General features: G+C 43.5%; 2 protein-coding genes across 3 annotated transcripts in view; both read right to left on the bottom strand.

The window, feature by feature from the left end:
- LOC126327949 (brachyurin-like) overlaps positions 1–25,419 on the bottom strand; it is a 226,800-nt gene that overhangs the window by 59,969 nt on the left and 141,412 nt on the right. The window lies entirely within an intron of this gene.
- LOC126327897 (brachyurin-like) overlaps positions 1–25,419 on the bottom strand; it is a 141,911-nt gene that overhangs the window by 59,969 nt on the left and 56,523 nt on the right. The window contains exons 1-2 of one of the 2 annotated variants that reach the window (XM_049995928.1): positions 11,045–11,137; positions 7,990–8,056 (exon numbers count right to left, since the gene is read on the bottom strand). In XM_049995928.1, coding sequence (XP_049851885.1) covers positions 7,990–8,056; positions 11,045–11,092 — 115 coding nt within the window. In that variant the 5' untranslated portion in view covers positions 11,093–11,137. Of the gene's footprint in view, positions 1–7,989; positions 8,057–11,044; positions 11,138–25,419 lie in introns of those variants that run through there. The other variant, XM_049995929.1, reaches the window with a different exon arrangement.

The raw sequence follows: 25,419 nt of genomic DNA, 5'->3' as shown, positions 1-25,419 counted from the left end.
GGGGTAAAATACAGGGAGCGAAAGGCTATTTACAATTTGTACCGAAACCAGATGGTAGTTATGAGTCGAGGGACACGAAAGAGAAGCAATGGTTGGGAAGGGAATGAGACAGGGTTGTAGTCTCTCCCCGATGTTATTCAATCTGTATATTGAGCAAGCACTAAAGGAAACAAAAGAAAAATTTGGAGTAGGTATTAAAATCTATGGAGAAGAAATAAAAACTTTGAGGTTCGCCGATGACATCGTAATTCTGTCAGAGACAGCAAAGGACTTGGAAGAGCAGTTCAACGGAATGGATAGTATCTTGAAAGGAGGATATAAGATGAACATCAACAAAAGCAAAACGAGGATAATGGAACGTAGTCGAATTAAGTCGGGTGATGCTGAGGGAATTAGATTAGGAAATGAGACACTTAAAGTGGTAAAGGAGTTTTGCTATTTGGGAAGCAAAATAACTGATGATGGTCGAAGTAGAGAGGATATAAAATGTAGACTGCCAATGGCAAGGAAAGCGTTTCTGAAGAAGAGAAATTTGTTAACATCGAGAATAGATTTAAATGTCAGGAAGACATTTCTGAAAGTATTTGTATGGAGTGTAGCCATGTATGGAAGTGAAACATGTACGATAAATAGTTTGGACAAGAAGAGAATAGAAGCTTTCGAAATGTGGTGCTACAGAAGAATGCTGAAGATTAGATGGGTAGATCACATAACTAATGAGGAAGTATTGAATAGGATTGGGGAGAAGAGACGTTTGTGGCACAACTTAACCATGTTCTGAGGCATCAGGGGATCACCAATTTAGTATTGGGGGGCAGCGTGGAGGGTAAAAATCGTAGAGGGAGACAAAGAGATGACTACACTAAGCAGATTCAAAAGGATGTAGGTTGCAGTAGGTACTGGGAGATGAAGAAGCTTGCACAGGATAGAGTAGCATGGAGAGCTTCATCAAACAAGTCTCAGGACTGAAGACCACAACAAACAAACAAATGGGAAATCAAATACCCCTTCATTGTTGAGTTCACTTATGTCACGGCAACATCACGTAGCAGGTTTGATAGATTATATACTTCGAAAAAAATTTGAAATTTCCGTGACAAAAGTTGAAACCATTCCTACGTACTTTTCAGACCATTCAAGTGTCTTAGCTTGCACAAATCTAACAAGACAGCCGGTTCGCCGATTCAAGAATCAGTGGAATTTGAACACTTCCTTGTTAGTACATCATGATTTAGAAGACCTGATTACAGAAACATGGGTAATATGTCTGCGTGCTCGCAGTAGATATGCCACTGATATCGACTGGTGGGTTAAAATGGCAAAGCCAAAGTTGAGGAAGGTTCTTATTCAGTACAGTGCCCAGAGCGCAAGAGAAATGAAATGGATTATACAATGTTTCTATTCCGTTTTGAGAGATTTATACGATCAAGTCTCAGCAGGTTCCTCACTTCGGATAACAGACATAAAAAAGTCAACGCCAAGTTACTTAATGTCAAAAGAAGTTAAATGGAAGGATTAAAAATAAAATCGAAGGCAAATTCGGGGTCAGAAGATGAAACTACTTCCCTTTATCATTTAGTGAAGTATACGGAAAATGGGAGAAGGTCTTTTATTGATGAAATTCGAACAAAACACGGTACGATTCTCAGAACCCAGCAGGGTATCATGGACGAGATTTATCGCTATTATTGCGAGCTATATTCTGTACACTAAAGTAGTGAAGCTTCCTTGGAAGAATTCCTTGACATCCTAGCCCCACAGCTGTCAGAAAATTACAACGAAAATTTTCTCGAGGTTGTCAGTGAAGAAGACGTGTATGAGACTCTGTCCGCCTCACCACCAAAATAATCCCCAGGACCAGATGGTCTGTCAGCAGAGCTTTAGATCCGTTGCTGGCCAATAGTAGATGCGAAAATCACGGACATTGTAAATGAGGTTATTCAGGGTAAAATGATTCCGGGTGAGTTTAAGGAGAGTAAAATTATTCTGGTACAAAAAAGAATAGAAACAAAGATTTGAATAATTTTCGTCCAGTTTCATTGCTGAATTCTGATTATAAATTAATAGCTAGACTAGTAAACAAGAGAATTTCATGCCTTGCAGATAAACTTATTTGTCAACATCAGAACTGCGCGCAAGGCAGAACCATTTTTTCAAAATCTAGCAGAATTCTGGGATATCTTTGCAATAACTTCTGTAACAAACATAAAGTGTGCTTTATTTTTGTAGATTTTTATAAAGCGTTCGATGTAATAAATAATGAATATCTTCTACAGACATGGAAGAAAATAGGTTTCAACGACAAGATCATACAGTTGATTAAGAACATAGCAACTGGAATAAATGCTGAAATAGCGTTGAATTGTCAACAACCCAGACTGATGTACATACCACGCGGTGTTCCTCAAGGTAATCCTCTGTCCATGTCGCTCTTCGCCATTTCGCTGGAACCTTTCCTCCGACGTGTCCATGCTAGATTAAAAGGCTTAACATTATCAGGAAATAAAAAAATTATAAGATACTATGCTGACGATGTAGGGGTCATTATAAGGATTAATGACGAGGTCACCACGCTAGAAACATAGACTGGTTCGTACTGTAGAGCATCTGGAGCCAATGCAAACGAAAGAAAAGTAAGATGTTAAATCTCAGAGGTTTTGATAATATCGACTAGCTGTCCTAGTGGTAAAGATCAAAAATTGCCAGTAAGTCATCTGTTGCGAGACTGGTGTAGACGATCAACAAATGAAGGACCAGTCTGTACGAGTTTTGGGTGTTCTTCTTTCTTATATGACATTTAATTTCACCAGTTATTGAAAGTACTTAAAGTGCCTTAAAAGTCTTGAGGCGTATGTTTAGTTCCTGTTGTATACAACTTGCTGCTGCTTTGAGGAAATACGATCCACAGTGCATTCCGGGTGGCAGATAGTCCTTCTCAATCTTATGTGATATTGGTGCGACACACATGAGTGAAATTGCAGGATGGGTTGCACGACGAGTTTTCTGTAAGGAATACACTTAGTAGGCTAACTACAGTTTCCCTATATTCTATCAATGAACCGAAGTCTGACATCTATTTTATTTACAACAGAGCCTATACAATGATTCGGTTGTGGGTAATTGTTTGTACACTTGAGCCTTCAACTACCCGCTTAGAAAAAAAAATCTGAAGGTTATAAATCGGGTGACGGGGGAGGGGAAGGGGGGGCACAGGCGATTTCTCCTCACGAAGAGAGAAGGCGCCTGCTGATAACGGCACGTACGGCGCTATTGATCGATACCTCCTCGACATGTGTAACGCCACGACGACTCACACAGTGGCCTCTGCAAAAACAGCATGTTTTTTTTGCCGAACCCTGTATTCATAAACTACTTGTTCCCATTTTGTGACGTTCCCTAACTTAAACGTTCTGAACATTTAAGATCAAGATATTTGCAGAACTCTGAAGTCTTATTAATATCTGACATGATGTTTGTGTAGCATTTTCCATACTGTTCTTCATTAAAGGTAAGTAAATCATCTACAGATATCTGAGATAACTATTAAATTTGACTGGCAGGTCATTAATATAACAATATTCACAGTAACGATTTCCACGCACTTCCCTGCGGCATGCTTGAAGTCCTATGTCTATCGATGACTGTCCTGCTAAGGTAACTTGCTGTGCCTTCCCTACTAACAGGTTCTCAAACGGGAACCAATTTCACCTTATATCCTATGCAATCGCAAGTTCTTTAGTAGCAGTTTGTGTAGCAATGAGGAAGAAGCATTTCTGAAGTCAAGAAGCACTACATCCACCCATTTACCTTCATACATGGCTATATGTTATGCAAGAAGGGCGCATTCCGAGTTGCCGAAGATGCCACTTGTATTAATCGGTAAGCGATAGAAACATATAGCCTAACATCCAAATGAGTACAGAGTTCTCGCTTGATAGTGGAGAACAAATCAATGTTCTTGCAGGCATCAGATGGTCTAGTTCCTGAAGGAGATGGTTTTTTTCGTTCTCAATGACCGAACTCCCTTACCACGTCATACCCCAGCGTCAAGTACGTTGTAAAACAATAGTACCCCCTATCGAGTCCCCCTTACCTCCTATATTATTATGTTGTTAGCGTCGTCCAGAGCTTGTTAGATTTTGGTCAGTTGCTTCTTACTTGTGCCGCAGAAAATCCCTGCTCCACATTGTGTTCACTAATGTACACTACTGGCCATTAAAATTGCTACACCAAAAAGAAATGCAGATGATAAACGAGTTAACATTGGATAAATATATTATACTAGAACTGACATGTGATTACATTTTTGCGCAATTTGTGTGCATAGATCCTGAAAAGTTAGTACCCAGAGCAACCACCTACGGCCTTGATACATCTGTACCTTGAATCAAACAGAGCTGGAAAGGCTGCCCATTGAGGTGTAATAAATATGTATGTACTGAGTCGACTGTGAGAAAGCTAAGTGGCAAAGACGTTATCTGAGAGCCTCTATGATAATTATATCGTTGACTCGGAATATTACTCTCTGTGGTTTACTCGTAACCAAGGGTAACTAGACTTTCTGTTCGCTTCTTTTGATGTTATATGGAGAATTGTACAAGACACAATAAACCGTTATTATTTCATGAGAACAAAGGTGAGCGTCACGACCTTTATTAGTATTTTTGGAAGTATTGAAATAGCAGAATTGTTTCAGATTGAATGCGACGTGTACGGGAAGAGACGTGGACAACATCACTCGAACCTGCCATCTCATGTATGAATAGTTGCTAAAAATATCCAGCTGTCTCTCCCAAGACTCTTCGTACGCGCAACAAACAGTAATTCTTTTAACAGCACTATCAGAGACAATTTTATCACGTTGTTACGACCTTTTACTGCGAGCATAATACATCAACAACATACAAACAAAAAATAGACAAAACATAAAAGAATCTACCACACCATGCAGCTTCAACACAATACGACAGTTCATCAAGAATAGTGACTGGCGTATTGTGACGACCCAGTTGCTCGGCCACCATTGACCAGACGTTTTCAGTTGGTGAGAGATCTGGAGATTGTGCTGGCCAGAGCAGCAGTCGAACATTTTCTGTATCCAGAAAGGCCCGTACAGCAAATGCAACATACGGTCGTGCATTATCCTGTTGAAATGTAGGGTTTCGCAGGGATCGAATGAAGGGTAGAGCCACGGGTCGTAACACATCTGAAATGTAACGTCCATTGTTCAAAGTGCCGTCAATGCGAACAAGAGGTGACTGAGACGTGTAACCATTGGCACCCATACCATCACTCCGGGTGATACGCCAGTATGACGATGACGAATACACGCTTGCAATGTGCGTTCACCGGGATGTCGCCAAACACTGATGCGACCATCATGATGCTGTAAACAGAACCTGGATTCATCCGAAAAAATGACGTTTTGCCATTCGTGCACCCAGGTTAGTCTATGAGTACACCATCGCAGGCAGGCGCTCCTGTCTGTGATGCAACGTCAATGGTAACCGCAGCCATGGTCTCCGAGCTGATAGTCCATGCTGCTGCAAACGTCTCCGAACTGTTCGTGCAGATGGTTGTTGTCTTGCAAACGTCCCCATCTGTTGACTCAGGGATCGAAACGTGGCTGCTAGTGACTGTCATCTCGACTGCTAGTGATAAGAGTCCGTTCGGTTCCAGCACGACGTTCGTATTACCCTCCTGAACCCACCGATTCCGTATTCTGCTAACAGTCACTGGATTTCCACCAACGCGAGCCGCAATGTCGCGATATGATAAACCGAAATCGTGATAGGCTACAATCCGACCTTTATCAAAGTCGGAAACATGATGGTACGCATTTCTTTTCCTTACACGAGGCATCACAACAACGTTTCACCAGGCAACGCCGGTCAACTGCTGTTTGTATATGAGAAATCGGTTGGAATCTTTCCTCATGTCAGCACGTTGTAGGTGTCACCACACCCGCCAACCTTGTGTGAATGCTCTGAAAAGCAAATCATTTCCATATCACAGCATCTTCTTCCTGTCGGTTAAATTTCGTATCTGTAGCACGTCATCTTTGTGGTGTAGCAATTTTAATGGCCAGTAGGGTACCTTAGGATTCCATCAAGGACCTGTGATCATAGCATATGACTTTTGCTTATAGTACTGTAGCACCAAGATACTAAACGTGTGGCACAGAGGCTTGACACACTATGTTTCCCCGCTCAAAGGACTTGGCGGAAATAATAACTGATCGACGATGTAGGCAGACAGGTAGCACCGAACGAATATTCTACAGCTATTTCATGAGTACTTTGTATGAGACCTTGGTCACGAATATGTCAAATGCAAAGAACGTTTGCTGGAATGTCCAGACAGAAAATACTTAAGGGAGTTTTAATGTACTGAAATACGAGGTGCATTCAAGTTCTAAGGCTTCCGATTTTTTTTCCCCTGACTGGAAAGAGATAGAAATATGCGCATTGTTTTAAAATGAGGCCGCGTTCATTGTCAATACGTCCAAGAGATGGCAGCACCGTACGGCAGATGGAGAATCAGAACTGTTTTAAATACCTAAAATGGCGACGTTTTCCTTACTTTAACAGCGCGCAATCATTCGTTTTCTGAATTTGCGTGGTGTGAAACCAATTGAAATTCATCAACAGTTGAAGGCGACATGTGGTGATGGAGTTATGGATGTGTCGAAAATGCGTTCGTGGGTGCGACAGTTTAATGAAGTCAGAACATCGTGTGACAACAACCAAAGCAACCTCGGGCTCGCACAAGCCGGTCTGACGACATGATCGAGAAAGTGGAGAGAATTGTTTTGGGGGATCGCCGAATGACGTTGAACAGATCGCCTCCAGAGTTGGCATTTCTGTGGGTTCTGTGCACACAATCCTGCATGACGACCTGAAAATGCGAAAAGTGTCATCCAGGTGGGCGCCTCGAATGCTGACGGACGACCACATGGCTGCCCGTGTGGCATGTTGCCAAGCAATGTTGACGTGCAACGACAGCATGAACAGGACTTTCTTTTCGTCGGTTGTGACAATGGATGAGACATGGATGACATTTTTCAGTCCAGAAAGAAAGTGCCAGTCAGCTCAATGGAAGCACACAGATTCACCGCCACCAAAAAAATTTCGGGTAACCGCCAGTGCTGAAAAAACAATGGTGTCCATTGCGAGGACGTAATCCTTACCCATTGCGTTCCAAAGGGCACTACGGTAACAGGTTCATCCTACGAAAATGTTTTGAAGAACAGATTCCTTCCTGCACTGCAACAGAAACGTCCGGGAAGGGCTGCGCGTGTGCTGTTTCACCAATACAATGTACCCGGACATCGAGCTAACGTTACGCAACAGTTTCTTTGTGATAACAACTTTGAAGTGATTCCTCATGCTCCCTACTCACCTGACCTTGCTCCTAGTGACTTTTGGCTTTTTCCAACAATGAAAGACACTCTCTGTGGCCGCACATTCACCAGCTGTGCTGTTATTTCCTCATCGATTTTCCAGTGGTCAAAACAGACTCCTAAAGAAGCCTTCGCCGCTGCCATGGAATCATGGCGTCAGCGTTGTGAAAAATGTGTACGTCTGCAGGGCGATTACGTCGAGAAGTAACGCCAGTTTCATCGATTTCAGGTGAGTAGTTAATTAGATAAAAAATCGGAGGCCTTATAACTTGAATGCACCTCGTAGTGTATGTGCAGTTAATTTTAAAATTTCTTTTCGTTTTAACAAATATGATTTCGAACTCGTATGATTTCAGAACAGAAATATGTGCTGGAGCTAAGTAGTGATAGAATGTGGTGTGGTAAGCAGTGACACACAATTTGCGACTATGACTGCTGCCACAGGAAATTAGTTTTTTATGATATGGGTATTTAAAGGTCGCCAATAATTAAGCGACCAGTTATAAGATGTCACGGTTTGGAGGCTTAAGGAAGAGTGAATTAAATACTGCTGTAAAACATAATTTTTCTCTGGTAGAAATACTTACACACAAGTGGCTTAGTCTTCACCATAGATATAAGATTGCGCCGTGGTGTTGCATACTGGGGCAGCGCCTGAGAACAAAGCAATGTTATACATTTTTGTTGATATCGTGTTCATCAACATTATACGGCGAAAATACGTCCTGTTTTAGATCTGTATCTATACTAATAATGATGATGTAAAACAGTCGCGGCTGTCTGTCTATTTGACCGACGACTTTTAGTGGGGTTTTCACAGGTGCCGGCCGGAGTGGCCGCGCAGTTCAAGGCGCTTCAGTCTGGGACCGCGAGACCGCTACGGTCGCAGGTTCGAGTCCTGCTTTGGGCATGGATTTTCTCTGGCTCGTGATGACTGGGTGTTGTGTGATGGCCTTTGGTTAGTTAGGTTTAAGTAGTTCTAAGTTCTAGGGGACTGATGACCTTAGATGTTAAGTCCCATAGTGCTCAGAGCCATTTGAACCTTTTTTTTTTTTCACAGGTAGCTTGAGCAACATTTTACATCAGATCGGATCAAGAAATAAATATCGTTATTTAAAGTTCTGTAAATGCGAGAAGTACTTTGTTATTTTTCCACGAATAAACTGCTTAACCGATGTTGATGATATTTGGTATGGAGCTAGCTTGAACGCCATGGAAGAACGTAGGCTACCATAAAAAAGCGTGTAATTTAAGAAATTTATTGATTTGAAGAATATTAAGTGAATGAGGAGATAATATTTTCTCTTTGAGAAAGCTGTTTATTTTTTGACTTTTGATCTTTATCATACTTGTGAAAATGCTTTTATTCGTTGATATGTTCTACTAATTATGATTAGACATACCGTTTACAATGCTTATACAATCCTTAACGCCTTTAATCCATACTTCCATACTACACATTAATATGTATGGAAGTATCTCAGTTACGTTTTCACTACGAAACTAGTGATCTAATTTCGATCAAATGTGATATGGAGACAGCTTTAATCCTGAGGAAGAACATAAGCTATTTTAAAAAATTAAAGTCGGCAAGCAAAAGCATGAAATAACAGATGGAACACGTTTGCACCACTCAGCAACGACGTTGTGTGCGTGCATCCCTGTGAACTGGAGTAGGGGATGTGACGGAGGAAGGGAGAGGGTGTGCGGCTTGTATAGCACACATCCTGAGCTAAACTTACCCAAACAAGCAGACACGTGAAGGCAGCCGACGTTATTGCGTGTACAATAGCCTACTCACCATCACTCATTCTAACAAAACTACTGGTATGCAAGCACAGGCACAGGAAACAGCCAGTTTTCAAATAATCAACTAAGACAACAAGTTAATTCATTTATTAATACTGAACTGGAATCGAGGAGGATTTGTTGTGAGTTACCAACGTATATCTTCATATACAACCAAAATTTTTGAAGTTAAAATTGTAATCACTAAATTGCCCACACAAAATCACTAAAATTGATGTGGTTGGTTCTGTCCACTGTATGACCAGATAAATCTTCAAAGGGCGAAGCTCAACATAAACATGAGGGAACCTAATTAATAGCTGTAATGACACTGTCATGAAGTAATAACAGCAGATCTACTGTACACATCGTATTAACAAGAGGTAAGTGGCAGTGATTGTGGATATCCAATGTAGCAAAGGGAATGCAATGCTCAGAACATTTTCTTCAGGTTCTTCATTGATGGCGGTCATGAAATGGCATTAAACAGAATTATACGATAGTAAAATAAGGGAGAGGGGATTGTAGTGTGCTCATTTGAGCTAGCCAGTGAAAATATCTGCAATTTTGCATGCGTGAAGGATGTAATATGATCAGTTAGGACATATGCTTAAAAACATTTAACAGAAACAAAGCGTTCGTTAATCAGATATTGTGTTCTGAAAATTACGACAACATATGAAATGGTTTACAGTACAAATGTTGTTAGTCTGTGAGCTTTTACTCAGTTCTCTTAGAACTGATGTGCTACTAGAGTTCTTCAGCTACCTGCATCACTACATTATAAAAAAAATTATTTATCATAGAATGCATAGTGTATTCACACAATTTGCTGCTTAGAAATAGTGAAATTTAGTGGAGGAGTTTAAAAAATTAAAAAATAATAATAAAAGTTTCGGAAATTATTGAACATGTTAAAAATTGTGCCAAGTTCACAAAAACTCGTTGAATGGTGATAATTACATATTGCTTTGTCGCTGTAGTTTTCACACATTGTTGATGCAGTTTATCCTAGATAAAAAACAAAGTCTGCTCTCTTCATATGATGTGGTATTTTAATATTTAGAATGCGTCTTACTTCAGGAAGTTGGAGAAAAAGATAAGAAAATTGCATTATATGTTACCAAACTAGAGAAAGGACAATACTTTCGTAAGGTAAGCTATACTTTCTTTTCTTTAATTGAATTTGTAATATATGGGTCAGAATTTGTAGTTCCTGCTTAAACTAGCGACATTGTATAGTCATAGAGGTTGCCTAGCAAGCACACTGCCCTGTGAGGACTTGGTACCATTTGCTGCACTGCGTATCTGTGAACTTTGTGTTTTTATGGAACTGCGTATTTTGCATATTCTTGACAGATTCTTACTGTTACAATTATTATATAAGTAAGATTTATACTATACTAACCAATGAACCTCAGTGTAATTCGCTTGAAATTCCACAAATCTTATTTCGAAGTTACATTGATGAGGTTACCCATTAGGATAGTTTCTAAATAACTTGGGAGGATAAATCAAATTCTATTATGAAAAATATAACAGGTACAACCTCAACCATAGTCATTTCGACGTATTTCAGCACAGCAAATCAGTACACAACTGGCTTTTCGACTATAGTTTCGCTCTACGATGCACACAGACATCCCTTAAAAGTGTAATATTCTTTTGTGTAACTGTTTCAACCAGTCTACATAAGCTCTGACGCAAGTTCGGGGATAACGTTGGTTAAACGTAGTAAATGCATTGATGGTAACCTTAGAATAGTTTACACAACGTTCAAAATAGCCATTGTATGACTCAGCCTCTTTGCTGCACTTGTAGTATATGTGCTTAAGTGACTGCAACACATTTTACCTGAACGGCAGCGGCCACGGCAAAAAGCAATATTGCTAACACGTTCATTGTCGTTTTCCACCCGCACCTGCGGATATCTGATGCAACGCTCCGTTTTATACTCCATATTGTGCAGACTTGTTGACAAAGAAGTTATCAAATTCTATTTAAGAATTCAAGATAAAGCTAACAAAATGGACTTTGAAACGCTCAGAGGGCTCTGATATCTGTAAAATTGGAAAGATAACAGTGATTTCCAAATAACAGGAAGTGGTACAGGATCGAAAGAACAAGGAGTGATTTACTGGTTTAGCACACAGTCGACAGCATGGTTATTTGATATGCATTTGCTATGATTGAGAGAAACCGTGGAGCATCCTGATTGGGGCAGCCCGATGGGGAATTGAAACCGGCTCGTCCCTAATAAGAAAAAATGCATTAAGCAGCCTAATCTACGTGTAGAAACAATTTACATTACCTAACAAAATAGTGAACAACCAGAGTGGCAGGAGCATAGGAATGAGGGTATGTGACAGAGTATGTGATTACAAACACTAGAGAAGTTTACAAAACATGTGGGAGTGTGAGAGTAATAATCAGCATGACACTGGACCTCTCTCTTGCCTGGATGTAAAAAAAAGATTCGACTGGGGAAGGTGTCATAAAGCCTTTCTATCCTTTCCTGAGGCAAATTGGCCCACAACTGTTGTAACTTGTTCTTGATATGGAGGTTACTGACACTAGGACAATGTTGACCTACGAGCCGCTCTGACACCTGTTCTGTTGGGGACAGATTTTGGGAACTCGCTGGCCATGGTAGTACCTCAACAACACACAGACAGTTCAAAGAGACACATGACACTGTAAGCGTGTTGTCATATCTCTGGCTTAGTTGCGGAGTATCTTTGCGGGCAGCGCGTTTGCAGAGTCGAGGACGGTACACGGAACTTTTGTGTTGTGGGTAGCTCTGAATGTGAGAGGCATTGTTATTACGGAAGTTCAAGTGTTACTACAAGTGCTATTACAGTAAGGCGATGAAATATGGAAGTGATTCAGAGTAAAGAATGACAAAAAATAAGCAGTGTCGCCGATAACGTATTTGTATATCCACTTGGTACGTGTCGCACAGCAATCATCCGCGCCGTGTTCGGACTCTCTGAATGAACTAATGTGAATAAGTAACAATAAGTTACCATAAGAGTCCAATAAAGTGCCCGCGTCTTGTAGCGAGTGTGACAGCGTGGGTTCGGTCATCGCGTTTCCGCATCATCAACAATCAGCCGCGCCGCGACGGTTACACGCCCGCTGGTACGGTTGTGAACTGTGAACTGTAATTTAACTTTATGAGCAGTGTTGTATTTACTAGTGTCAAGGAGGACGGGTACTGAAAGAAATCTGTGTATGTGTGACGAGCGTAAGAACTTTCGTTCGATCATTCGGCTTCCGCATCATTAACTATCACCCAAGTCGCGTCGGTTAAGGATACGCTCGTCCAAGTGATATTGTGGACAGATAATCATCAAGAATGTTAATTGGGATAAGCAGTTATGACTTAAAATGTAAACAGTGCAACCTGCGATTTTCATAACGACTCAGAATATAGATGTTCATACCAGACGTAGGACAGTGTTGTGCCTAACGTTGATTGGCTCCCCTAAACCCGCTTGCATATTTAAATACATAATTTAGGCAAGCCAGCAGCAGTGTAGAGCAGAACAATACGACCCTCGCGGGATTATCAGGTTCGTGGTGAGGACAGGGCGCGCGGTCCCAAACTAGAAGCGACTACCAGTTCTGGAACCCCCTCCCCCCCCCCCCCCCACCCCCGCCGTTTGTACCCCCGGGCGTGTTACAACATGTGTGGACGAGCATTGTCGAGTTAAAAAATTGTGCGACAGTACTGTTGGGTGGGAGGTAACACCTGAGGGCGCGGGATGTCCGTGTGACAGTGTGACATACTATTTTGTCTTCAGAGTTTCCTCAATCAATACCAGCTGCGACCTGAAGTTATACACGATGCCTCCCCACACCGTGACACCAGGTGTAACACCGCTGTGCTTTTCCAAAGCATCGCAAGAATGGGACCTCCTCGAATGTTCATCCACGGAAGTGCAGAGCCGTGATTCATCGCCGAACGCTTTGGAGCCGCGCAATGCAGTTGCGCCAGTCATTAGCAGTCCATTCTTCTCGATCGCGGCACTGCAATGATGTCCCTTTCAAACTCTGTCAAGTGCTGTTAACTTTGTCTCCAATGAGCACGCTGCATCTCCACGTTATTCGCAGTTGTCAACCAACGAATAACTCTGTTCACGCCCCTTATGTGCGTTAACAGGCCTGGCTACAACGCTAAACTCAAACAACACTCCTTGTGCCAGCTGCTCTCGTGCCACGAAGAGTTGCAGCTCTAATTATTTACATATCAGCAGACGGTGTGCAAATGTAAAAAATTACACTCTTTGACCGTGTCGCGTCATTGTTTTTTTTTTTTTTTTCAGGCAATGTAATAAGCACGTATTTAAATAGCTCTCAGTATCTTCACTGCTTTTCATTACAACAAATTTATTTCAATCTCACATATAAATTGAACAACCTAAGTAACCTTGATTGGTCTGCAAACCTAATCTAATCTAATGTGTATGACACCTGTAGCCAGAGGCGTTATCTGTCTTGCTGCTGGCTCCCACTGTGTGATAAGCAAGCCCTTTAAGTGATTCACATTGTCAGCAAAAACTCCAGCGGCCCTCCTCCATCACCAGACTGCTCATCTCTTGTGATAAACAGTTGTTTACTGCTTGCCAGAAAGGTACGCTCAGCAACAAAATCACCCTAGAATCTTCAAGAGTTTCTGTTTCATTGGCGTTGGGCCGCGAAGGTAAAAAAATGGGGCATAGAGTATCGTCGACGTTCCGCTCTGTTGTAAGGGACGACAGCCAAAGGGGTACTGCTGTGATAAGAAATAGCATCCCATACCATCACTGCTGGTTATCGGGCCGTATGGCGAGAGACAAGCAGGTTGGTATCTAACCGTCGTCCGGGGTGTCTCCAGACACATCTTCGCTGTTCGTCGGGGCTCAGTTGGAATTGGTAGTTGTCACTGAAGATTACTCCAGTCAATGATATTCCAGGCCGACACCCCTGAAAACGAGCTTTTCGGTGTACAGAGGCCAATGTCATTCGGCGCAATGTGCGCCATGAGCTCAGCCTCGTTTCTGAGATATGCCTATTAAAGGGCCTTGCGGTCACTGAAGCACCAGTTGCACATCGGATCTTTGACGATGATGAATCTCGGGCTCCTAGTGGCTATGTGACGATATGTCGGTCTTCATGTTCAATCGTCTCTCTGTCGATTGCTTTCTTCTTGCCGATGTGTTCGGCCATGGTTTACCAATGCTGAAATCAGACCTTCTGCGAGGCATAGTTACTGACCAACCGAGTACAAGGAACGATGTTTACCGAGACTTTATGGCATGGCATCGACATGTCCCGTGTTTATTATCTTTGCCAGCTGCGCAGTGAAACTGCGCTGCAGTCACACATTCATCCATCGACCACCGTAGTTTACCAGATACGTGTATGAACATCAGCTTGTGAGCAATTTGCATAGCTACTTTGTGGTGCGTTTATTCTTTTTGTCTTAGATTGTATTTAACTGGGCTTTTCGCGTTCAAACTAAGAGCTCCTTCTGTTTCGGTTCCAAAGTACCCTACGTTCTGCGACCAACGCTGCAGCTCAATATTGGATTAGATCAGGTAAAATAGACCCTGATTTTGATATTAAGAAAATTTGTCATTTGTGTTCTTTATTAGCTCTCTAGATCAATATTATTTAGATTATAAAACGGGTGGGCAAATGAAACAGAAAGAATTGCCTTGCTGTAGTATTGAGGGATAACGAGAGAGCAATGTCGAACTGGGGCCACAGCGACAGCATGTTAACTTTGAGCTTGAACTCTACTTGTGCGCTATATGGTGCATGAGATAGTTCGAGCAGCGTCGTTTCCGTTCAAATGTTTGAAATGACTCTAAGCACTATGTGACTTAACATCTGAGATCATCATTCGCTAGATTTACAACCACTTAAACCTAACTAACCTAAGGACATCACACCCATCCATGTCCGAGGCAGGATTCGAACCTGCTACCGTAGCAGGGTCGTTCTGATCTACCGTAGCAGCGTCGTTCTGATCTACCGTAGCAGCGTCGTTCTGATCAAGCAGGATTTGTAATAGGGTCTCCACCTTTCCTCTGAATGTTATCTGTACCTTTTGGCCGCTGACCCTAGTGACTAGAGGAACTCACTCTCGCCTGCACCGTCTGCCTACAAACAGACCTGAAGGGCATACTTTTGCTTCTCTCCTGTTACAGGCATAAGTAGACCACATTCTTGAAACAAGATACAGGAACATTCCTGAGGCACACTGGGATGGAGAAGGGACAGAATCACTTGAGACAGCGGAAATTTCAGGAGCCCAGTAGGGAGGCAAAAATATTATAGAAAATAAATATAGAGATTCTATAAAGAAACGAAGTGACAGATTTTTGTACATAGAAAAGAATTTGAATCACGGGTCAAACACAATTAATATTAAGGTTATGACCTCCACTATACTGTTTACCCATCTGCGAAACAAAGGGAACGATCCCAACTTTGGTAGGACTCGACATTTTAGCAAGCTTAATTTACAGTTATTTGTTTACTCCTGTGAAATATCGTTGCACCAGCCTCGAAGCAGTTCCACTGTGAATGCTGTTCTCAGTCAAGGGATGAGTTAGTCACAGTTTGTAAGTTGCTGAATATCGCTCTGATTGCTGTCAACCGATCAGGATAAGCAGTAACAGGGCGTAATGGGAGGGCTAGAGACATACGTGTACCAAAGATATTCCAAGTATCCTCTCCCCTGGATACTATATTTTCTTCATGAAGTGCAAAATCGGTCAGCACTCGTCCGTTTCACTGTGAATGGGGTGTCAGTGGGGTAGGTCTAACGAATTTATACGAGAACTCCAAGTGGAAAGGGATACAAACTGTTTAAAGTTTTTGTAAAGGAAACACTACTTTAGCTATAAAATAACTTTGTAGTATAGCCCAGCGTACCTTACACGACATGTACGTAAAACTCTACATTTTCTAATTTTATCATGTTTTCGAAGGAATGCTTACACGTTTCCCGTTCTTCCTATAACCACTCTCTATATATCCGGTCTTTTTTTAAACTAAAATTTATTCGAATTGGCATGAACAATTCCCAAATTTCATACAAAATCAAGAATTCCAGTTTTAACATAGAGAAAATTAAACAAACGAATTATTTATTATTTACTCGTTCGGCATCACAGAGGCATAATTTACAATATTCTTATCTCTATATACTAAAAAGGAAAACAGTATAATACTACACTATATTAGATGTGTTTTTGAGCCACTCTATGGCTGAGTCACTGAGTCTATGTATGTCCATGAGTACACCACCATAGCCATACACTTTGCACACGAGTAGATGGTCCATTGTCTGTATTTTACCGCACTCACATACAGCGCTGTCTGCCAGGCCCCACTTGTTCATCAGGTGTTTACATCTCCCAACACTCGTTCTGACCCGGTTTAGAGCTGCCCACACTCTTCTTGGTAGGTTGAAGCCATCAGTCTTCTTGTTCGGATCGTGTACTAAATTTTTGTTCTTAAATTCACTTTCCAACCATACTTCGTTCCAGGCCGTTCTCGGCTCAAAGGCTTGTAGTTCTTCACCGATTTTCCAAAAAGGTAATCAGGATTTAAGCCTGTTTGTCGGTGTCAGATCTTGGTGGATAGGGAGGTCCTGGTTGTCTATAATTTTCCTGTAGGTTTTTAGGGCTAGCTGTGATCGCCTGATTTCTGGAGGCTCTATGTTCGCTAGTACAGGAAGCCATGCACAGGGGGTGGCCCTGAGTGTTCCCGAGATTGTTCGCATTGTCTCCCTCATCTGGACATCCACTTTAGATACGTGTGCACTTCTCCTCCAGACTGGTGAACAGTATTCAGCTACACTGTAGACAAGGCCTAGTGCTGAAGTTCTCAAAGTGCTCGCTCCACATCCCCATGTTGTTCCAGCCAGTTTCGAAAGGATAGCATTGCGGGATTTTAGTTTTTGCTTTGTGTCTTCGAGGTGTGAGCTGTACGTTAGGGTCCGATCTAGTTTCACTCCCAAATATTTAGGCTTATCCTCATGTCTTATGTTTTGGCCATTCGAAAAGATCTGTAATTTTCTGTGTGTCTCTCTGTTGTTGAGGTGCATTATGGTGCTGGATGTTTTGTTGGGGTTGGGAAGTAAGAGCCACTTGGAGTAATAGGTGTCCAGGACGGCAAGGTCTGCATTCAGTGTTTCGTCGAGATCGTTGTAGTTTTTACTCTGATATGCGATGGCCAGGTCATCTGCATATGCAAATTTGCGTGATTTAGTTTCTGGCAAGTCAGCTATATTGAAGAGAGCGGGTGCTAGTGCCGAACCCTGTGGCAGACCATTATTCAGAACCATGCTCTTACTGTTCGTACCATGGAGTGAGACCTTGATTTTCCTGTTCGTTAGTATGTTCTTGAGTAGTTTGTAAGTCTGCTTGCAATTTGATTCGAGTTAGCTTCAGCAGTAACCCTTCAATCCATACTGCGTCGTAAGCTGATGTGAGGTCTATGAGGACCAGGCCAGTTTTCATCTTGTTCTGGAAGCCTTTCTCAATATAGGTTGTGAGGGACAGCACTTGATCGCAGCAGTTTCTACCTGCTCGGAAACTCGCCTGGTATGTTGGGAGGTTGGCTAGTCAGCAATATTCTCTCGAATAATTTATAGGAGGTACATAGCAGGGATATTGGACTGTAATTCCTAGGATTATCTCCAGTCTTTCCGGGTTTCAGCACTGCGATGACTTTTGCTTCTTTCCATTCCTTAGGCACAACCCCCGTGTTTATGCATTCCGTACAAAGTTTGGCCAGCCACCTTCTTCCTAAAGTTCCCAATTCCTTTAAGAATTCTGGTAGGATGTTGTCAGGTCCGGCTGCTTTTCCTGTCTTCATTAGCTTCAAGGCCTGGGATATCTCTTCTGTTTCCACTTCTTTTACAATGCCCATGTTGGTTGGGTTATTAAGCAATAAACTGCTTAGCTCTTGGGAAATTTCTCTCTTTCGGCTGTTTTTAGCTGGATTTTGGAGGTCTGTTTCAGGACAGCTGCAATCTCAGATGCGCAGGTTCCAAGAGTCGGCCTGTTAGGCGCTGTGGCACCGCCTAATTTCCTCAGCAGGCCCCAGCTCTTCCTGCTGGAGTGGGTAAAATCTAGATTTTCCATCGCCTCCTTCCATCTACTCCTGCGTTCCTCATTCATGGCGTTGATCAGTTGGTCTGCAGTCTCCTCGTCCCCAGTCTTCTCATATTCCTCCAGTAGTGTTTCACACTTTCGTCCAGCAGGGGATGTATTCCTTTCTCGATCCTCTTGGAATTGCATTTAGGGCCGCTTTTTGTACTAAGTTTACGAATATTTTGTAGTTCTCAGGTTTTGGTGGTATCCGATTTATCATTTTCTCAACATAGGATCGATATTTATTCCAGTCAGCTTTCCTCAGGTTCCACCGGGGGATTGGGGGGCTTTTTATGACTGGGATTGATAGTCCGATCTCCACTATTACTAGATTGTGCTGGCTCCGGGGAACGCCTCGAGGACCCTTCTTATACCTCGCACGGGTGTACCTGTTGCTCAAAGTGTGACGAAGGTCAGGTCAGGTGTTGAAGTTGTGCCCCACGCCTTTGATTTGAAGGTAGCTGTATCCTTGGGGTCGAAAAGGAGGTGTAGGTCTCGGTTGTCTACCCAGGCACATAGTCCAATCCCTTCAGCTGTGGATCTCGGGTATCCCCATCTGGTGTGCTGAGAGTTAAAATCGCCAGCGTATGCTGGGTGGTTAGTCACGGGTAGGATAACTGTGGGCCATTTCTGTGAGGAGGTTTGTAGATATTATACAGTGTCATCTCTCCCAGTTTTATGCCTATTGCATGCTCTGTTGGTACCACTTTGGTGTCCAAATTCCTTAGGAGTTCATTCTTCACTAGGGTGGCTATGCCATGTTTGTCGTGTCCAGTGTAGCTCACAGCTGTAAATCCTGGTACTTTGAGTCGATTGATGGTTTCATCTGTGAGGTGGGTCTCTTGTAGGAGTACGACACTAACTCGTTCTCTCGTTCAGATCTTTTCGAGGATTTCTCCCTTGGTCCTCGTGTAGCCTTCTATGTTGAACTGGCATACGTTCAGCTTCTTCATGCTAAGACTCTGCTCTATTTGCCTCTGTGTGGGCCGGGAGGCATTGTCGCGTCCGGCAGCGGTGGATGTGTAGACTTTTCGCCGCTGTACCATGTTACAGCGTTGCCCGGAGTACACCATCTAGGAGGTTGTCTACACTTCGTACCCCAAACAAACGAATAATAAGAGCCAATTGAACAGAGTATTATACGCAAAGGAGCAAGGGGCTCTATTCAGAGAGTTTCTAATGAACTTTCCTTTTGTTTTACAACTACTATATAAACCCAGAGCTCGTACCGTTAACGACTTCAGCGTCTGGGAGTCTTAATCGTCAGAGGATCTCTACCGTTTGGGGGTCTTCGAAATCTGAGAGTCTTTGTGTTCGAGATTTTAGTATCCGAGCTTCTAGCATTTGAGTCCTGAGTATTCGTGTCTCTCAGGTTCGTGCGCCTCTGTGTGAGATAGCTAACTTTATTGAAGGACGGGTTAATTAAAAGTAAATGTCTGTTCGTTTAATTTATTGTCAGAGGTACGGAAACTGACAGAAATGAGATAAGGGTAACATACGGCGAACATCTCAGTCGATAAAAGATCGATATCATTAATTTCAATTTAAGAACATCAGTTGAGCCGTAGCTTGACTCTCGATTATACACCCTGTTCGGACGTTTACTATCGAACTAAAGAGTGACCATTCATAGTAGCGAATCATATCGAAGGAATTATGTTAATAAAAGCCAAGTTAAGGAAAAACTACAGTCTGCTACCATTTCGAACAGAGTATCCAGAGAATTGATCCCGTGTATTGGATTATGTCTGGACAATGACAATAATAATAATAATAATAATAATAATAATAATAATAATAATAATAATAATAATAGTGTATTCCACGTTCATATTAAACGGAATAACTTTCAACGAATATAACATTGTGGTTTGTTAAATGAAACCTGTGTCTTCCGAAGGAATTAATTCGGTGTACTTGTGCTACGCTAATCGAAGATATCAGTTTATCTGGAAATGTGAATCGGTCGCCTAGTAACTGTTAATGAGGATCTCTGGTGGCAACCGCTAAACAACGTAGCTAGGCGACAGTAATAATTAGAATATAAGTTTATCAACGAAAGAGACATTAAAAGATTTTGTGAAACCCCAGTTAGCGCAAAGATCGGACATTATCAACAAATATTGACTGCAGTAACAGATAGTGTTGTGTCACCTCGCATTCACGTATCCCGACGAGCTTAAGAATACTGGCTGGGCGTAGAAGAAGGACGTTATACTTCCGACGGTCGTGGAAGTGCCAGTAGGCAGCAATAGGAGGCGTCACAAATGGTGCCCAACGTGGGTTTCGAAGGTAATAAATTAACAATATAGAGTTCATACACGCTAATTTGTTAATTATTTACTGACTGTATACGAACGAAACAACCACTCGTGTTAATTTGCTCGTGTTAAACGTTCACTGTCTTCGACAAACTGCGGCCGGAGTGACAGGAAAGAAGTACTACAACAAACTGAAGTGATAGACGTCGTGCCCGAGGGAGGCACACATACAGGCACATAAAACACAAAAAAACCGGAGTACGTATCTAAATAATAGATACGACGATATTTAAAGTTTGAGTCATAGCTCATTGTGCTTCAATTAAATTTACTGTAGCTGGCGAACCACTACGGCAAGTTACGCGCGATGTTGAATTGATATTGTAGGTTAGACAGTATTTGTGTGTAGTTGTTAGTGCTGCTAGGTTGTAATTTGTAGTGTTTGACCATGTCATAGAAGTCCTGAGGTTGAGATCTAATGTAGAGGATGTGAAGGAAGAAATGACTAGGGAGGAGGGAACAGAAATGGATGATAGCAGGGCAGGAGAATTAGAATCATCGTATTCGACCGGAATGACTTCTTAATTAAATTCTAGGAGGAAATATTAGAAGCTAATCGGCAACGGGATCAAAAAGACCGAGAATACACGGAAGAAAGGAATCAGAAAGACCGAGAATTTAAGGAGAAAATCAAACAAGCTCATTCACTGTATCACAACCCGTGCGATTTCTGGTTATCGGGCCATCTCAAACGTATCGTGCATGCAGAGACCATTTCACATGTGGATACAATGGAGTAGCGTATTCATGCTGCCTTTGACACTGTTCAGATGCAGCCTGGCCGATGAGAACGTGTCAGACAGAACATGCTACGGCACGTACATGCATGCGTTGAGGCACATGGAAACCATTTTCAGCACAAAAAAGTGGTTTAAATGGCTCTGAGCACTATGGGACTTAACATCTATGGTCATCAGTCCCCTAGAACTTAGAACTACTGAAACCTAACTAACGTAAGGACATCACACACATCCATGCCCGAGGCAAGATTCGAACCTGCGACCGTAGCGGTCGCGCGGTTCCAGACTGTAGCGCCTAGAACCGCTCGGCTACCCCGGCCGGCTTTCCAGCACATTCTGTAACCGTGGCTGCATAGTACAGCGCACATTAGACGGCAGTCTCTGTAACAATGTATGAGTGAATAAATGGTCTCTAGCGTGGAAACTATGCATTTCCAGTCATAAGTTCGTTAGACATTCTTTTTGTTCTGTATCCTCTCATCGATCAATCCATAGAGTTTGTACAAGGTGGAAAAAAATCACCCTGTGTAGCGGCTCCATTTTTCTTAAATACGCCGACTTTAACCAAAATATTGCTCTAATCAAGTTAAGATTTGTAACTTTTAATTGTGACATACATTTGCATATTCCGAGCAATTTAAGCTTGGCTGTTCTGTTGTTCAGCACCATTTATTATTTTTCAGATAGTGCATTTTGCCAAACATATTCGTTTCATTATTCTGCGAATTTACAATGTTAACTTCCGTACATTGATCAAGCAGAACATTATGACCACCTACCTAATAGCCGGTACGTCCAGCATTGGCACGGATAACAGTGTCGGCGCGCCATGACATGTAACCGGTGTGGCCTTAGTGAGCACCACATCTACCCACATGAGACACCTAATTGCCTAAACTCCGGAAAGGGGGTCGATGAATCCTGACACCACGTTCCATCACATCCCAGATTTGTTCGATCGTATTCAGATCTGGCGAGCTGGGCGGCCAGCACATCAATTGAAACTCTTCACTTTGTTCCTCGAAAAACACCGAACACACTCGTGGCCTTGTGACAGTAGGAATTATCTTGAAAAATGCCACTGCCGCCGGGATACACGATCGTCGTTGAGGGGTGTACGTGGTCCGCAACCAGCACACGATACTCCTTGGCCGTCATGGTGCCCTCCACGAAATCTACTGGAACAGTGGGTGCCCACATTAATGTTCCCCAGAGCCTAATGGACCCGCCGCCAGCTTGTCTCCGTCCCGCCGTGCAGGTGTCAAGGAGCTGTTGCCTCGGTAGGTGACGGATTCGCGCCCTCCCACAGGCACGGTGAAGAAGTTATCGGGATTCATGAGACTTTGCAACACTCTGCCACTGCGCCAACGTACTGTACCGGTGGTCACGTACGCATGTTCTGGTTGATCAATGTATACACTGACGAAGTTTGGAAAAGTTCTTTAATCCTTAATTCCACTTTTAAATTATGGTGCAATTATTTGTGTGTTAAGCACGTACGCGTTATGATGTGGAGCAGGTAGTAGTAAACTAGGATAAGTCGAGGCATACTCTTTCCTCTGTACCTTTTACAATGATGCAGCGCTTTTTTCGCCTCGGGATGGTTAACACAGAGAACACGTTTCGTTGCGAAATCTGTGCTGCCTAAACGAAAATGTGTTTCTTTACTTTTTCTTTATTCAAAGCAAAGTGCAAAAATGATGCTTTCAGAGGATAACGGTACATTCCATTTTCCTTCAGTTATTGGTTTCACAAGTAACACATTTCCTAAGTTTGTGTAGAGCCAACCAAGTTCGAATTAATATTTGAAGTTAGTGCACATTCACAATGAGTTTTGTCACCGCTGGATTGCTTTTGCAGATTAATATTCGCACTCTATGACAGTCCACGATAAAGTTTCTAACCATATAAATACAGGGTGTCCTTAAAAGTATGACCTGATGTTAACTTGTAATAATATTGAGACAAATGCCACAAGTTAACTGAAACAGCGCTAGATGTAATCGGCGTGCTCTAGAGTTTAAGAAAAAAATTCGGTACATGTCGCTACGAGCACTGACCTAGAGCGTGCAGCCAGTCTCGCGCAAAGTAAATGTTTCTTGTCCTGTTTCGCAAAGCAAGGTTTATGGACCCTATTTTTTGAGGAACAAATCGTAACAGGACTATCATATCTTGCAATGCTACGGAACTGGTTATTCCCACAACTTGACTCTGACAATTTCATCTATCAGCAAGATGGAGCACCACCGCACTGGGATAATAACGTGCGTAGTCTCCTCAATGCCAACGTGCCTCAACAGGTCTCCTGCGGTAATTCGCAAGAATACCACCCTTCGATTGTGACATTCCGGTCACTAATGGAAGCGATAGGTTTTGCAGGTGCCAGCCAGCCAGCCCCCTTGCAGCGGTCCCACCTAGCAGCCAGAAGGAGCAGCAGCGGGAGCAGCAGTAGCGGCGGCGGCGTCCCCGCCGGCCAGCGTTCCTACCAGCCAGCCAGCCAGCAGCAGCAGAGTGGGGCTTTGGCCCCAGTCCTCTTCGTTGCTCTATGTCCTTTTTCTTCTGTTTTTCGGCCGCTTGCCCGTCCCTTGTTTGCTTCTGTCCTTGCGTCCTGTCCTGTGTCTTTCTCCTTGTCACAATGTCGACCCCCACCACCACTACTACAGCCACCACCACTGCCATTATCTACACATCTCCCTCCGCCACCACCACCACTATCCCATGGTGTGCCCAATCACCCCCCCCCCACCCCCACCCTCAGTTCATCCCACCACTCCTGACTCTCCCATCTCTGTCACTTTTTGTCGCCCCTTCCCCGGCTCCTCCCTCCTGCGCTTCCTCTCATCCCTTCCGTCCACTCCCTACCTCTACTCCTTCCGTTTCCGCGGCCCCCGCTAAGGTGGTGGTCGGAGGGCCACAGCCCATGCTCCACTTTCACTTTCGCCCTCTTCGTCGTCTACACCATCGCCTTGGCCCTCACCATCTCCAGCGCTGACTCCAGAACCGGGACTTGCCACTCTACGCACCCTTCCAGTTGCTCCCGTCCCCCATACCTCCTCCGCCGCCGTCAAACGGCCTAGTGGCACCCATGCCCCCTCTGCACTTAAAAAGGCTCCACCTCGTCCCCTTCCCCTGTCCAGGATGCCATGGATGTCTCCCCGCCTGTCATTGCCCCCTCCTCCTCCTCCCCTCCTCCTACTGCTACCTCCTCTCCCGTCCTGATCCCTCCCTTCTTGAGGCCCGGAACCTCACCCTCTTCATTAGCCAGCATTTTCCCGGTGCCCCCATCTCACTCCTCGCCATGACTCAGACTTCATCTCCTCCATTAGCCCTACCCTTCACACCGATAGTTTCCCATATCCCCGTCATCCGCTTTGGCCCTAATACCTCACCCACCCCTGCCCCTTCCCCGCCTCCCTCCCGCCAACCCCAGCCCCTGCGTCGCCCATCGACCTTCCCGCAATGATCACTCAGCTTAGTCCCACGATCACAGAGGAGGAGGTTTTGGTGGAGCTCAAGGCGCATCCCTATCTGGAGGTGTGTGCAGTTCACCACATTCACAACTCTGCTGGCCCCACCCCCCTCCATAGACCGTCTCCTGGAGGAGGGTGCCCTCCTCTTTAATCACTGTTACAAGGTCGACCCCTCCCATTCCCCTCCTCAATCCCTCTGCTGCCAGAGGTCTTTGCGTACAATGCACACCCAACATCTGAGTGCCATGAGGCCCCCACCTGCCCGCACTGCAAGCCAGCACACTTCCTCTGGCAGTGCCCCAACCTTCAGTCCCCTCCCACCTGTAACACCTGTAACCACCCTCATCCTACGTATTCCCAAAAGTGTAAGGCCCGACCCCCTCCTACCACTCCTGAACTCACCATCCCTGTCCACCCTCTGGACGCCCCCACCCCTCCTGGCAATTCCTTTGCTTCCCCCCCTACCACTGAAGACATCATCAGATTCCCTACCATCCTACTCCAAAATGTCCACCCTTTCCAGCGCCCCCACACTCTCCAGCA

The sequence above is a fragment of the Schistocerca gregaria genome, chromosome 2 (assembly GCF_023897955.1).
Source record: "Schistocerca gregaria isolate iqSchGreg1 chromosome 2, iqSchGreg1.2, whole genome shotgun sequence".
In the NCBI taxonomy this organism is placed as follows: domain Eukaryota; kingdom Metazoa; phylum Arthropoda; class Insecta; order Orthoptera; family Acrididae; genus Schistocerca; species Schistocerca gregaria.
The sequence above is the reverse complement of the archived record's forward strand: the minus strand, read 5'-3'. Positions and strand labels throughout refer to the sequence as shown.